The sequence below is a fragment of the Epargyreus clarus genome, unplaced genomic scaffold (assembly GCF_041222505.1).
Source record: "Epargyreus clarus isolate Ecla_fem2 unplaced genomic scaffold, WU_Ecla_fem_2.2 ptg000024l, whole genome shotgun sequence".
NCBI classification, from domain to species: domain Eukaryota; kingdom Metazoa; phylum Arthropoda; class Insecta; order Lepidoptera; family Hesperiidae; genus Epargyreus; species Epargyreus clarus.
The window spans coordinates 2,191,496-2,205,698 of record NW_027332231.1 but is presented as its reverse complement, the minus strand read 5'-3'; the positions used below and the strand labels follow the sequence as shown (position 1 = coordinate 2,205,698).

Sequence of the window (14,203 nt, the reverse complement as noted above, 5' to 3'; positions counted from 1 at the left end):
TTTTATAAGAACTCAGAATAATCACTAGATGGCGCTGTAATCATTAAGGATCATAAAAAATTAAGATCCCTTATTTAAAATATTATATATTTTTTCACTTAATTCAATTCAGTATTTTAAAATAATATTTTTATAACTTTAATTCTAATCTTCGCTGTGGTACTTTCTGGAAGGCAAGGAATTTTTAACCAATACCAACACTAACAATCCGTCAATGTCATTCGGCCATATTGAAATTTCAGTGATTTGGAAATTATCGCCTGCGATGGAGTCATATTTTTGTGCAAGAGATTCTGATTGCAGCTCTATCGTATATTCATGGAAATTATGTCATTTGTCATACGTTTCTATGTTTGGTTGTGGTCTTGGCAGAAAAACTTCGATAGTTTGACAATTTTCGCGTGAGATTATTGTCCTTAGAAAATCGCCGTCGATCCGGGAGACATCTTGTGATAAAAAAGCAAGTCGCTTGTCTGACTGAATTTGTCTTTCACGTGAAAAGTTAGCAAACTCGATCGGTGCTAAAAAGTCCGTAAAAATGGACGTGTCGTGGGGTGCGTATTGTTTATTTGTGTAAACTGATTAGTTTCGTCTTTAAGACGTATAGCTTTACGTTTCGTTTTATTGCAGACGCAGATAATTTCGAGCCGAAACTTCCGACCACGTTGACATCGTCTAACAGATGGGAGGGCGAAGACGAGGAAGAGATAGTCAAGGTAACAATATGTGGTGCCAAATTGACGTAACCTTTCGTGTGTGATACATACGGGATATATTTCGATAGTGACTTTGTGCACATAACCTCAACATGACGAGGTGTTGACGTCAGCTTCTTTTGTAGGAAAGCTGGGAAGACGAGGAAGAAGAGAAGAAGGATGAGGAGAAAAAGGAAGTGGCACCGCCGCCCTCGAAGCCCAAAAAGAAAATTCTGGACAAAATAGCCGAGAAGGAGGTATGCGTGTATTTTTTGTGCATACTTAAAGGTCATAAGGCCATAGCCAACATTCTTGTACAACCAATACAAAACTTATAATTGATCAACAATAAATTAATGGGTAAGTAATAATAAATTCTAATGGAATTATAACAAATATTTCTCTAATCATGCCTGAATTATGTAAAATATGATAAATTACAAATATAAAATTTATTCCTAAAGAAATATACTAAGAGTTACTCAACAAAGAACATGAAGAGGCTTACCGTAAATTGATTTAATGGGCTAATTAATTCATTCATTTAATCTGTAAGCTAGTCTATGAAACAGTTCAACTGCATAATGGTATTTCTGGACCAAGTAGCCTTTAAAAATATACTTATGGTTCTTACGGTACTGTGGTGCAGTGGTTCCCATAACAGTTTGTCCAGTCTAACATGCAGAGGGTCCCGGATTTGGTTTCCAACCAGGCCAATCCAGGCATTAAATCCTAGTGCACTGAGTTAATGAAACTTTTATTTATGATAGGCTTAAATATATCTTAATTACCCAAAATAAAAATTGTAAGAAAAAGATGATAAAAAAAGTTGTTACATATGGTAACATATGGTTTGTTTGAGTAGGTTGTTGAAAGTGTTTTTTTAAGCTTTCACTTCACCTGATGTTAAGTAGCTACTGCCACCTATGAACATCTACAATCAACCTCAGACATCACTAGATTCCTATCTAAGGTCGGCCACGGATCGCTGCCCCTGCGGACAACGTTGGAATGCCTCAGAATAATATGTATCCCTTACCACACCCTTCAAACCAGATCACAACAGTGCTTAACACTGCTGTTTTCTGACATAATTCATAATTCATAATCTTTATTGCATCATGCAGTTATCACATACATATAAAGGTGTTACAAATTTTGATACAGTGGCATGAAACCCTGTAAGGGTGTAGCAATTTAAATTAATTATAATTAAACATGCTAAGGTAATGTAACAATAATTTAAAATTTTCAATTAGGATCCGTTAATTTTACATTTTCGTATGGTGATACCTAGCTCTATAGTTACAATTTTAACATTAAAATGATAGGGAATACAATGTCAAAATTGCTAGATTATTACTTAAATATTAATATGGAATAAATAGTATTATTATATAGATTTGATGGAATATTGATAGAATAGTTAAAAGAATTATTATTTTATTTTATATAAATTAATTGAAATTAAATTAGATAGGAATAGATTGTATTAGGTCCCACAGGAATAGGTGTGGTGATGGTGCTGCCAGAGTCTAACCACAAAGTATTCTACCACCTTGATTTGAAATTTACACAACATTATAAATATTGTGCAACTTATTGGTAGAGTACTATATTATTATCTGCATGTTGCAATACTACTTTGAATATTATTAATTGTGCATTCAGTTTTATTTTGATATTTTTTCCTAACTGGAATTATTCATGTGTATGTAATATGTATGTAGGTCTTATTCTTTAGCACACCTTGCAGCCTAAACAGCTAAACTTAATTTTACACTTTTTATTATAACATTATTTATTCGTTTTCTAAACCCATTAATATTTTACTGAACCACTTTTATGGTTGTTATACGCTTTAGTTTATAAATTTAAATAAAAATAGCTCAAGAGGTTCCAACTGAAGGAAAATGATTGTTTTATTTTTAAACATATGTAAAGGATAAATTGTCAATTACTTTTGTCATATTATAAAAACAATAAATTAAAAAATTATATAATGATACCTATGATTAAACAAAAACATGTTTTTACAGCGTCTAGAACGCGAGAAAGCTGAGCGATTAGCTGAAAAAGAGGAAGAAGAAGAACTTACACCGGAACAGAAGTTGGCTGAGAAACTTCGCCGGCAGAAACTACAAGAGGAATCTGACCTTCGACTTGCCATGGAAACATTTGGTAAGTACCATTATCTACACTAATATTATAAAGAGGAAAACTTTGTTTGTTTATTTGGTTGTAATGAATAGGCTCAAAAACTACTGGACCAATTTTAAAAATTCTTTTACCATTCGAAATCTACATTATCCACGAGTAACATAGGCTATATTTTATATTATATATATTCGATAAATAGATTTTGAGGCTGTACAAATTTTGCCGGGTCAGCTAGCTAATATGTTATATATTACCTGGGACACTTGGCTTCACTTGTGGTTAGTAGTCATAGTTGTTTTTATTTGTCCCTTAGGTACCCTATGTCCTTTTCTGGACCCTTGACAATGTGTACAAAGTTTTACAACAATTTGTTTAGTAGTTAAGTCTTGACACTGTATTGAAGTGTCCATGAAGCACATTTAGTTGCAATCTTATCTGTTTTTTTAATTTAAACGTTCATCTTTGTATGACAATGTCGAATGTTGTACATATCATTGACTAATAGAATGTATATTCATATAAAATTTTCAAATACATTATGATATTATGTGTTAAACAATACACACATCTGTTGTATTGTTTAATGTATAGATAATTCATTATTTCCTCAATAAATGATAGTTATAAATAAAATTTAAGGAAAATAAAGTTTAATTAAAATTAGGTACTTTCGGGTTACCTTTGAGTGGATAATAACATTTACAAATATTTGAAACCATGCCTACTTATAATAATTATTTACGGAACATCGTTGTAATATATTTAGTTGGTTTATAAAATACAGGTTTTTATTCTAATCTACTGGTTAGGCTGGTTTAATTGGAAACATATTGATGCTTGAATGGCAATCCTTTCTAAGCGACATTGCATAATTTTCACAGGAGCAATTTAAAGTTGGAATATTTGCAAAAACAATAAAATAAACTCACCTAATTGTAGGATTAAAAATATTTCCATATCTCTTAAAATGATTTGAAGTATAAGTGTGAGTTGATCGCCTTGCATTCATATAATTATTTTTTCAAGTAAGCCATAAGATTTCTAACGCTTACATAATACAAGGATAAAGTGTACACACATTAAATTTATGGAATCAAACCTAAATTTTAAATCCTTATGCAGTATAATTTTCATAACTTCCGTTTAGAAACATTTCAACGATTTTCACACTAATCAGATTTTTTTAAACGAGATTTATGTTTGTCTTGTACAAATAAGCAAATTATGAATTCAACAAATTACATCACTTATTTGGCACCCTTTTCAATAATACCTCAATAACTGTCTACATTTAAGTTCCTTTAACTTGTTTCTTAACTTGTTGTTTCTTTAAGTTTTACTAAGTACATTATCTTTTATTTAATTAGCTCCAGCTCCACATGTACCATTACGTTAAGTTAACATTGTCAAAAACATTTTTTTTAAAAGATGTGTGTTATGGAGTTTCTTTCGCCGCTTCTTCTCCATAGCGAAACACCTTGTGAAGTGGTGGTAGTTGCTTTGACATTCAAAAAGTGATCTGTAAAGAACCTATTTTGAATAAAAAAAATTGATTTGATTTGATTTTACACATTGTAATTGTAATATTTGTTTTAATAATGTATTGTGTAACCTTACAGGCATAACAGAAGGCACTGTAGGCAAGCTGGACTGCTTCCACCCCACAACCAAGGAGGAGTTTACAGAGTTTTCGGATCTTCTCTGCAAAAAGATCAACTGTTACAAGGCGAAAGAGGAGTTCCCTGCGTTTGTTGATGACCTTGTCAGAAATATCATTGTTAATAGTGAGTACTGATTTTTTTATATAATATATGAGTAGCAGAAGAGCATGCAGTCCACCTAATGGTAAGTGGCTACTGGCTCATGGTCATCTTTAATCAACCCCAGATAGGATTAGATATTCCTACCTGAGGTCGGTCACAAATGTACCGCTACCCCTGAGGACTAATATGGGACGCCTCGGAAAAGTATGTATCCCTTACCACACCCTTCAAACTGGAACACAGCAGCGCTTAACACTACTGTTAATAAACGGAAATAGCTGTGGCGGTGGTGCCGCCGGAGTCGAACCACACCACCGTGATTTGCACCACCACCGTGTTTATAAGAACCTTGTTTTTTAAATGTTTTTAAACCTTTTAAATTTTTATAACCTTTTAAAATCTTTTGTATAGGGTTATTTATGATATTTTGTACGGTTTGCAGTGTCTTCCGCTGACATCAAGAGGATAAAGCTCACGGTGGACAACATGTACATTGAGAAGCAGAAAGCTGAGAAGAATGAAAAGTCAAAGAAACCCACAAAGGGCAAGGGCAAGGCCAAGTTAAAAGTGGAAGGCGATAATGTGAGTTGATATCTTTATTACAATTTTTCTTTTTTTATTTTCATTAATGTCCAGCTTAGCGCTCAGGGGTAGTGGCGCATCTATAACCGACCGCAGATAAGAATTTAAGCTTATCTGGAGTTGATTACAGATGTCCATGGGCGGCAGTAGCCACTTACCGTCAGGTGGACTGCATGCTCGTCTGTTACCCCTGTATTGTAATAAAGTGTAATCATTAAGTTCTTCATTGGTTGATATTGGGTAGTAAACCCGATGGAATGGCGTGTTTTAAATTTCATTGAGAGGTCTGTTAATTAAGGTCGAACTCTACTTTTTAAAGTATGATATTTGACTTTAATCTCTGTTACAAATATTCTCATTTAAAATGATGAAACTCGGCGCTCTAGCCAAGGTTTGTGGTCCTCGGGCTGGTCTTCAAAATATCTACAAGTTCCCTCGTAAATATTCGTGAAATCTTGTAAAATTAGATCTACTTCTTAGACTGGAGGCCTCATTTAACATTTCCGCCTTGGGCCCCCGACGAGCTTAGTCAGCCACTGATTCTTGATATGTTTAGAGACAGTACTTGTGTACAATGTGACTTTAAAAAGTACAATATTTTTTACATTTTTACCACGCTTCTATTAGCTTGACCTGTATGTATGTTTGTATGTAACAGAATCTTTGGACTCGATTTTTACCCACTTTGAATGTTCCGATTAATTTAAAATTTTGAACAATTATCAAAAGCCGATGAAAATACACGATTTTAATAGTTTTATCCCATTCTCCTCATCAGGATCGTCAGGAATCAGGATTAACGATGGTTCCTTGTGCGATTTTATCGTGGTTTTTCGTTTTTAAACTATGTATGATTATTCAATTTTATTACAGGCGCATCTCAACCAATACGACACATATGGTAATTATGATGATGATTACGACGACTTCATGTAAAGTGGAACACGCTGCGTACTACAATGGTACCTGGTTTCTGAGCTTCATACGTTGAATATATTTATTATACATAACACTCTCTACTCGTAGACTTTACGTTAGCCGCTTGCCGAATTAATTCTACAAGGAAAGAAAGAAAGAAAAATATATATAAAATAATGCAACCGGAAATAGTATTTCTATTTCGAAGTCCAAAATGATGTACATCTATAAAAGTTCTTCATTTTGTTGTTTGTTATGAATTAATAATCTGTTGGTCTTATTTATTTATTATCTGTGGGCTGGCGACCCAGTTAATCCAGTCGTTTGAAATTCGAATAAGTTTGTGTTGTCTATATTTGACACATACCATTATATTGTTGTCTATGGCGGTTAGCATAATAGGCTGTTTTCGGCTTTGTTCAATTAATTTGGCAAGCGCTCATTTTAATATTTTAAGTGAAATGTAACCATTTTAAATTAGAGCACCAACTTTTAAAATTAGGTGCTCACGAATGAACTTTAGGGCACCTACAAAAGTAGTCGAATATTTCAATAAAATTGTCATTAAATTTACAGTAATATATTTAAAAATTTAGTTACATAAAGATTTTCTTTTTGATTGTTCCATCTCGGCTTCTTAACTTAAGGTGCTCACAAATCATATACGTTGGTGCTCTAAATGTAATTTAATTCCAATGTATTCATTAATTTTATTTTAGTTATATTGTGTTAACATTGCGAATATACATATTACGAGAGATTTCACATTTTTTATAATGTAAACCCCGTTTAAGTTGTTAAGTACTTGCATAATGTTGCTTATAATTGAGCCATCGTTTCTCAATCTTGTGACCTGGTGTCATAGCCCTGAGATCTATTAAATAACGTATATAAAGTACTTTTGTATATGATCTTTTCATATGTCAACAAAGAAAACTAAACATTTTCAGTTGACAATGTACCAAGTAGGCAATTTGTGTCTAATTTTTTTTACAATGAGTCATCAATATACAGTGTGAATTTTTAAAACGGGCCTTCAGGGCCAAATCCGAAACTATAAGGATTAGCGAAAAATGCTGAAAGGAGTTACGAGACCGATTTTGATAAAAACTAAAACTGCATCATTAGTTTTTTAAAATATTTTTTTCCTTAGCCGGGAATCGAACGAGTTCATTTTGAAAAAAACGACACCTCTATATTATTCCACTATCTGATAGTGTCGCTTATAAGGATCAAATTCTGGGAAGTAATGTTATGTGACAAATTAAAGGAAAACCTTTACGTACCACTGGTACTCAACTGACGTATGCATATCTGTTATTAATTAATTATATATTTTTCTAACTCTCAGATTGAGAAACGGTGCTTTAGGTATTATTATCTCGATATATAATGATTGTGTTAAATTACCTAATGACTTCCCTCTTAAGATATAATTTGTTATAGTCATAGTTACTGGCCTATCTTCCATCTTGCATAGAGAATTAGTTGTAACTAAAATTTGCTCAAAAACGGAGTTATTTTTTAAAATAGTCTCATTCGAAAGGTTTATAAAATTAATGTTTAAGTTGCCACTTTTGGCCGCTAGAGGCGCCACTATTGTTAGTTCCATCGAAATATTTGAAATGGAAAATCTCACATACTCGATTGAGCGCCATCTATGGAGATTTTTGTGTCAGTTAAAAAAAAAATAATTGATATCACAAATTAATTGTTATTACGACTTATTTATTTAAGTGTAATATTCTATGCTAGTATTTAATATATATAGACTTGTCCTTTAAGAATGGATAGCAGACTAACATTTTTTCCGTTTATAAAGTAATATCTTGCACACATTCAGTTGTATTTTCAAAATTGTTTGGGACACCCTAATTTTTTTCTCTAAATATTGTAAGTGTGCAGTGGTCCTTATCAACGGTCACTGTCAGTGTTGACGTTTATTTTTTTTTTAATTAATACACATTGATTGTTTAGGCCTTTTTTGTTTTGTAATTATTGTGTTCAAACCAAAATTCTTGCTTTCCAAATTGAGACTATTTGACAATTGGCAAAAATTTCATTCTTTATTATGTTGTCTACTCCTTTATGACAAGTCTTACCCTAGTCTTCTAATCCCAGAAACCAGGTACCCAGTCAAACACAACAACGTACTTCCGATACAAGTGTGCTTTGTCATTGCGATATATTTTTTACAAGTGACCATGTGTTTGACGAAGCCATGTATATCTCGTATGTATACACGTTTATTTTACAAAATGTAATATAAAGTCGTATTCAATGGTTACGGTTCGATGTTATGTTATATAGAAAAAATAATAAATTTTTTATTGTGATATTATTGTTGTTTGATTGAACTCTTGTGTTTATGTAATCCTAGTCGTGGTATCACTCCGTCTCCATCTTCAGATCTATTTTTTCAAGATAACAGAAATAAGAATAACTGATTGAAGTATAATAAAGCTGATGTATGGGGCATTCCAATGTCCTTAGAAGTAGCAGAGTATCTGTGATCGATATCAAGTAAAACATCACATGGCCTTTGAACATACATTGAAGTCATATTCTTTGATACAATATTTTGATAGGCATAGAGTCGGCGCGAGTATTCGGTAAACATAAATAAATGTATGTCTGGACAATACTTTTTGTGTGCCACCGTAGTATGCGTATGAAATGCTGTATGCCTGTAGATTTAAATAAACCCTAAATAGATATTCACAGGCTCCAGTGAAATCATACTTACCTACCTATCGGTTGGACACACTACGAAAAAATCTAAGTCTGTGTGTGCTGCATATTTCTAGACAAGACAGTTTTGCTAAATTTCATGGGTCTACCGTAACGACGTCACACCGCTTCCTGCGTCATAACAGAGGTATACCATTACTTTCTACGTTTGTAGCGAGCGATAAAGTTAATATACCTAATAGAAGTTCATAGAAACATTCGACCTTCAGTGAGTTTTGAACTATTTGTGCTCAATATCCAAGGGCAGCATTGAGAACCTATCATCAAATTGATTTTGCCCATGAGCATCACATAAACGAAACCTAAACAATACAACATAATTAAGTATCCAATGCTTACTTATGACTGATGACTCGTGGGTAAATATTTATTGTAAATGACTAAAAACTATAACAAGGTCTCCCTAACTATCAGTCATGTCACGCAATATGCAATGTTTCGTTACATTTTATTGTAGTCAATTCAACCGTAAAGATGAATAGTTTGTTTAACGATGGCTACTTACTATGATTACGAAAATGGCTCGTGTATTGCAGTTGCTAAAAATAGCATCGTTAACCATTACTTAATATAAATTATCTGGGTTTCAAATGAGTGTCTTGCAAATATTTGCCAATTTTATGCACCTGTAGCGCATTTTACAGTGATGTTATGTGATAGGTATATGATGGAAGTATGTATTTTATGTTATGTAAGTTGCAAACAATTATGTACTTTATCAGAGGTCTATCGCCTATAATGACTTATTTCTAATTTGTAACTTAAAAGGGTAAGGATTGATTCCTGTAGTTAAACGGGAAACATCCTTGGGAAGCTATCTCTCGTGGACATTCCTTGATGCTATGCTACATAAGTTAAAATAGGTATTCGTTTTTTTATATAGAAATAACAAACGAGTATGAAGTTGGCCTAAGGTCGTTTGTCCACTGCACCGTCACCGAGCCGATACCGAGAACTAGATTATTTCGGGCTGATTTTTAATATGTCGTGACGGCGATAGTTTGTCCACCACCGACCGATATCGGCCTTTTATTTTGTTTATGCTGTCACGCGTGTGACAGCAGAGTATAGACAAGTTCCAATGTGTTTTATATTGGCGGCACACATGAAGTTATAGGTAAATATGGAGGCCACACTTAGAACAAAATCTTGAGGCAAATACCTACGTATCTCCATCCCGCTTTCTGTGGGCCGACCTCTCTTTCTAGTGTGGACTATAGTATTGCTATCTTCTTCTTTAAATCTCCTAGAAAATTCTTAGAATTAGTCACCACACTAGCCTAACCAGAAGTTAAACACTGTCAAATAATTTACCTTTAAATAAATACTTGAACTATGATTAGTTCAATTGAAAATCCCAAAATCGTAGGTCACGTATGCATATCTGGGTTGGCAATTCAACGAATTATAATCCCATTTCTTAAGGATTCGGTAATGTGGCAACATTGGCCCTATGTGCCAAAATAAATAAAGGTTACCCTACTTAGACAGAGAGGGTCTGCCCACAGAGAGCGAGATGGTGATACATAGGTTTTGCTTCAAGTAGGTATTCGAAGTGTGTTCTCCATATTTACCTATAACTTCATGGCGGCACATCGGCCCGTTAAAATCTCGGTGCTGATCTAGCGGTCACGCCGATCTACTCGAAATATTGGCGGCCAGAATAACGGGGCTCGGGTGACAGACCTGCGGTGTACAAGCGACTATAGTAAATGTATGTACGCTACTTCGGCGCCGTCATTAATTCCGGTATCGGATCGGCTCGGTGACGGTGGCGGTGGACAAACAGCGTAAAGATCACTGTCCACTGCAGCCATGGATGTCTATCATCCCTTGCATCATAGGTTAGTACTAATCTATGCCTTATCACCAATGATATCACCCACATTTGATGCAATACCCCTGAGGACTAAGTTAGGAAGACTTATGTAGGTTATAATTATATAAGAATTATCATCGTTAATAAATTATAATTATGTCATACCCTTATGTCTAAGTAGGTACTTTTAAAATCAAAACACCCGCTGCTTTTATAAATCATAAATAGATTTGGCGGACAGGCCTCATAACGCAATGAAAAGATTGCTCACATATTGAAGTTAAATAAATAAGAAGCTACCTTCACTTTGTAATAAAACAAACATACTCGACAAAAAAGGAAAATATATCATTGACTGACGCCTACTCATAGCTCTTTTCTTACAAAAGCTTGTGTATGTCGAGATTCCGAAGTTCCTCAAGTAGGTAACTGTCACAATATTTGTGTGTTACAAGTTGCAACACATCACGAAGTGGATTAGAGGATGCAGTAATATGGAATGTTACATGCAAGTAAGTACCTAGTTATTCATTTTATTTTATTACTAGGTATTACTAGATGTTTTAATATAACTACAATCTATTATATTACTCATTGGCATGGATATTTGGTAAGGAAGGGGTTGGTAAGCAGTAGGTACAGTCGGAGTCAGCAATCAACTAAAAGGGTGTCAGTAATAAAAAGTCTCTGAAAGTTGTCCGACGAAGCAAAAAAAAGCTCTTCCAGCAAATAATTTTAAGAATTTCGTTTTTCGTCTATATTAAGGTGTAACCTATTTTAGTTAAGGCGTATGTCCATTAGTGAACCATAAAGCAAACGTTGGATTTTAAAGCTGATGGATAGACTAATATAGAAAAAATAGAAACATCACAGTATCGACGGTTAAGTAAATGTCTACATTAAATTATTTACTACGCTATAAACGGACTCACCGCAAAATCTGTCGTAATATCCGTCCGAATTGGCGGTAAATCGCATAATGAGATGACAGTTACGGAGTTACCGCTCAAACGTTTTGCGACCGCAATAATATTACGTCGAACCTTTTACAGAATTAATGTCACGGCATAAGCACATGAGCTACACTTCTAACTAGAGATACACACAAAAATAATACACAAACACACACACACAAACACAAATAATAATGACTATTCAACATTTCTTCGTCATGTACATGAGCATCGTTTTGGAAGTTTGGAAGCCGTTCAGCTTGCAATCCACCCGATGACCGTCTATCCTTTTAGGGCACCTGAAGTTACTTACCAATCCTAGATAGGAGATGATCAACTTGTCTACTAAGTTCGGACACACGAGCGTTGAGGACTTAGTTCCTGCGTATCGCTAACACAGCAATGTTTAATACTGTTTGTCATAAAAAGATGTATTAGTGTGTGGAGATAATGGTGGTGCCTCCGGTGGCGAACTCGGAGCAGTTCAATTACCTCTTATTTATTTAAATTATAGTAAGATACAGGTAATTAAACGTAGAATAAAATTAAAAAAAATTAGATTAGGATCTATTAACTAACTAACAATAATTATATTCATTGCTTATTTAGTATTTTTTGTGCACGTATCGAAGTGTAAACATAGGTACTCCGAAACATATAGGTATAAAAATGATAATAATAATAATAGTTTATAACTTATGAGTTGATTTACCTAAATATTAAATAACAATTACCAACTAAACTAAAAAAAATATTAACAACTGTAAAAGTAACAAATTTTATTTAGCTAAGTAGATTCCTACTACAATTCACTGATATATCGATATTGTTATAACTTATTAATTTATTTCACTTAAAATTTTCTCCAGTTTTACTCAACCCCCTTAATTATTACGTAAAGTTACACTCACTTTTGCGTCATCTCAAATCTCTAATTCCTCCATTTATGACTGAAAACTGAAAAAAAACTCGTCCATTAAGCCAGTGGTGAGGCTTCGCGGGTCGCGGCCGGAAGTGGTTACAACAGAGGCTTACGTAACGCATTCAATGCATCATTATAACACTTCCTTGCTACATAATGTAGAGCGCTTTAGTTAAATTTACACGTGTCAAATTATAGAGTTCGGACCTTCCGCCCACGGCGTTGGTATTTATATTTATCTGTCTCTATAAAACAATTGTAAAAGTGTCTGTGTGTAACTTCAAAATAACGGCCTGTTTAATGCAACACCCCAAACCACAAGAAAAGACATTTATTTATGGTATGCTTGTTTCTATAGACTTAGTATACCCATTTTTGATATTTTAAAGCTTTTGTTTTTCCTAATTTTATATGTTATCTAAGCGCCAGAAAGAAAGAGATATTCACTCAAAAACAAATTTCAAAAATTCCAAAAAAAGGAGTAGCTCGTTGAAGTCTTTTCTATGTCTTACTGATCTCGGGTGAAAAATGACTACAGTATGATAAGTAATGTGGATTTATACTCATTTTCACGTGCTAATGTTTAAAGGAGAATGATACAAAGTCATTTCCATAATAGTCGGTAACAGTCGTTACAAAATCTGAAAAATTGTTGGAGCACTTTCGCAAAGTACAGATAGTTAAATAATTTCTAAAGAAATGTTTTGAATAGTTGTGCAAATAGACTCATATTTCATTATTATTATAAACAGATACTAAAGGTAACAATTTCAGTATAAAGTCACTCTAACCAAATTAAATAATGAATACGAAAATGTATTTCAAATATGTAACAATTAACGAGGTTATAATCCGAATCGCAATGTTTCTCACTGACTGTTAAATTTATTATATGCAATAACTAAATCCTAGTCCGCCAGTAAACCAGTTGAGAAATATTGATCTCCAAGAATTTATATTACTGAGAACGTTATGAAGAAGCAACAATAGATTTCAAAATTCAGAATCTAGAGCGGTTTCTTATGGGAGAGGAATTGCCGCAGACTACACATAGAATAGACATATCGTCTTTAATTAAATTCAATGTCTCATTAATCTTAGAATTACGATCAGCTATAGTAGAGTTATTCTATAAAAAAAAAACTATCAAGGTATCTCTTTTGAAGGTGGTAAAACCCTTTGTGGTTCGACTCCGGCGGCACCACCGCCACACCTATTTCTGCCTAATAACAACAGTGTTAGGCGCTGTTGTGTTCCGTTTTAAAGGGTGTGGTAAGGCAGACATACTTTTCCGAGGCGTTCCAGCTTAGACCTCAGGGGTAGCGACGCATCTGTGGTCGACCTCAGGTAGGAATATCTAATCCTATCTGGGATTGATTACAGATGTCCATAGGCGGCAGTAGCCACTTACCATCAGGTGGACTGCATGCGCGTCTGCTACTCCTATATTATAAAAAAAACAATACTCTAAATCTGGACAGATTTGTGTCTCACTCGCTCTGAGATTAAAATTATGAGAAATAATTACGCCAAAAGATTATTTACACACATTTAAAGATTACGAATCTGACATTTTTCCCTGATTTCTTGAAGACATTTGATAATTTCCCTGGAGCTGTCAAGAATATCAAACGATATTC

At 33.8% G+C, this 14,203-nt stretch overlaps 2 protein-coding genes across 2 annotated transcripts in view; one reads left to right on the top strand and one right to left on the bottom strand.

The window, feature by feature from the left end:
• LOC140752145 (L-dopachrome tautomerase yellow-f-like) overlaps nt 1-14,203 on the bottom strand; it is a 360,210-nt gene that overhangs the window by 175,511 nt on the left and 170,496 nt on the right. The gene's annotated exons all lie outside the window — the stretch shown is intronic.
• eIF3j (eukaryotic translation initiation factor 3 subunit j) lies at nt 225-8,456 on the top strand. The gene is made up of 7 exons (XM_073086251.1): nt 225-554; nt 631-716; nt 842-952; nt 2,735-2,876; nt 4,475-4,639; nt 5,061-5,200; nt 6,074-8,456. Exons 1-7 carry the CDS (start codon nt 539-541, stop codon nt 6,134-6,136), a joined length of 723 nt encoding a protein of 240 aa, XP_072942352.1. The 5' UTR covers nt 225-538; the 3' UTR covers nt 6,137-8,456.